The 1,737-nt window shown below is 36.3% G+C and overlaps 2 protein-coding genes across 6 annotated transcripts in view; both read right to left on the bottom strand.

Annotated features, from left to right (window-relative positions):
• LOC111089231 overlaps positions 1–600 on the bottom strand; it is a 1,915-nt gene extending 1,315 nt beyond the window's left edge. Inside the window, exon 1 of the mRNA XM_022401353.1 lies at positions 69–600. Coding sequence (XP_022257061.1) covers positions 69–581 — 513 coding nt within the window. The 5' untranslated portion in view covers positions 582–600. The remainder of the gene's footprint in view (positions 1–68) is intronic.
• The window catches only part of LOC106472809 (cytochrome b561-like), a 39,064-nt gene that overhangs the window by 2,328 nt on the left and 34,999 nt on the right, over positions 1–1,737 (bottom strand). For 4 of the 5 annotated variants that reach the window (XM_013933476.2, XM_022401351.1, XM_013933475.2 and 1 more), the window contains one exon: positions 74–1,705. The exons of the other annotated variant lie outside the window; for it this stretch is intronic. The gene's annotated coding sequence lies outside the window, so the exon portion shown is untranslated. Of the gene's footprint in view, positions 1–73; positions 1,706–1,737 lie in introns of those variants that run through there. 5 annotated transcript variants of the gene reach the window in all.

Below are 1,737 nucleotides of genomic sequence, written 5' to 3'. Positions count from 1 at the left end.
TTAGTACTTGTAGTCTAATAGTTAGCCACTGTTTACTGTACACTGTCTGAGTCTAATGTTAGCACTATTTTACTGTACACTGCTGAGTCTAATGTTAGCACTGTTTTACTGTACACTGTTTTATTGTACACTGTTGAGTCTAATGTTTGCACTGTTTTAATGTACACTGCTGAGTCTAATGTTAGCACTGTTTTACTGTACACTGCTGAGTCTAATGTTAGCACTATTTTACTGTACACTGTTGAGTCTAATGTTAGCACTGTTTTACTGTACACTGCTGAGTCTAATGTTAGCACTGTTTTACTGTACACTGCTGAGTCTAATGTTAGCACTGTTTTATTGTACACTGCTGAGTCTAATGTTAGCACTGTTTTATTGTACACTGCTGAGTCTAATGTTAGCACTGTTTTATTGTACACGGCTGAGTCTAATGTTAGCACTGTTTTATTGTACACTGCTGAGTCTAATGTTAGCACTGTTTTATTGTACACGGCTGAGTCTAATGTTGGCACTGTTTTATTGGTTATTTGCACAGTAATTTTGATCTGATAGAACAGAATTCCATAAACTTTAGTAAACATATGATCTGGACAGAATTAAGAATGCGCTAAGCTATCATTTTCCTGCTAACTGAGATGATTAGATATCTAACTAATGAAGCAGACAGTTTAATGTGCTATAATACATAAAGGTTTAAGAAAATAAAGTATCAAGCTGCTGAATTTGAGTGTGCCACTTTATACGAGACAGTGCTCAGGCAGCATTCTAGTGCTTGTTTCTTACACTCGGAGCGTTACGAGTTACATGAGATTTACTTTACCGATAAATGTAGGCCAACGAATTTTATTCTAATATTCAACTCTGTCAGAAAATCAAACCGATTCGGAAGTAACCTGCAACAAAAACAACAGAGTCTGGCCATTTTAAACACCATTTTACATACAACTACTAAATCACTTTTTTTTTTTTACAAACTCACAAAGTTAAGACACTCACTATAAACCAGTAACAACATGATCTGAATGAAAATACTCTTTAACAACTAGCCATAAATGCAACATTTCATGATATGATAGCCTGACCAATGGATAAGCCAAAACTTTCTGACCACTGCACTAGTCAGTATCTGATTACAAAAAGCCACGATCACAGAGACAAATACTATATTACGTTTTAAAACTTGTCGGTTGTTTGTAACTGGAAAGTAAGAATACGATACAAGAAAAAGCAGAGGAAATTAAAAACAAAAATATCACTTCAAGGAAAACAGTACATGGAACTCAGTAGGAACAGTTGCTTAGCTGTTCTGTGGAAAACATCTGAAAATATGATGTGTAACTTAGAGACAGTCAAAATATTAATATGGAAGCTATTTACAGAACAGGATTAGCTGGCAGGAGAATGGGAAGTTATAGAACTGGATTAGCTGGCAGGAGAATGGGAAGTTAGAGAACTGGATTAGCTGGCAGGAGAATGGGAAGTTACAGAACAGGATTAGCTGGCAGGAGAATGGGAAGTTATAGAACAGGATTAGCTGGCAGGAGAATGGGAAGTTATAGAACTGGATTAGCTGGCAGGAGAATGGGAAGTTACAGAACAGGATTAGTTAACAGGAGAATGGGAAGTTATAGAACTGGATTAGCTGGCAGGAGAATGGGAAGTTATAGAACTGGATTAGTTAACAGGAGAATGGGAAGTTATAGAACTGGATTAGTTAACAGGAGAATGGGAAGTTAT

This window comes from Limulus polyphemus, unplaced genomic scaffold, assembly GCF_000517525.1.
Source record: "Limulus polyphemus unplaced genomic scaffold, Limulus_polyphemus-2.1.2 Scaffold5631, whole genome shotgun sequence".
In the NCBI taxonomy this organism is placed as follows: Eukaryota; Metazoa; Arthropoda; class Merostomata; order Xiphosura; family Limulidae; genus Limulus; species Limulus polyphemus.
This window is presented reverse-complemented; position numbering and strand designations above follow the sequence as displayed.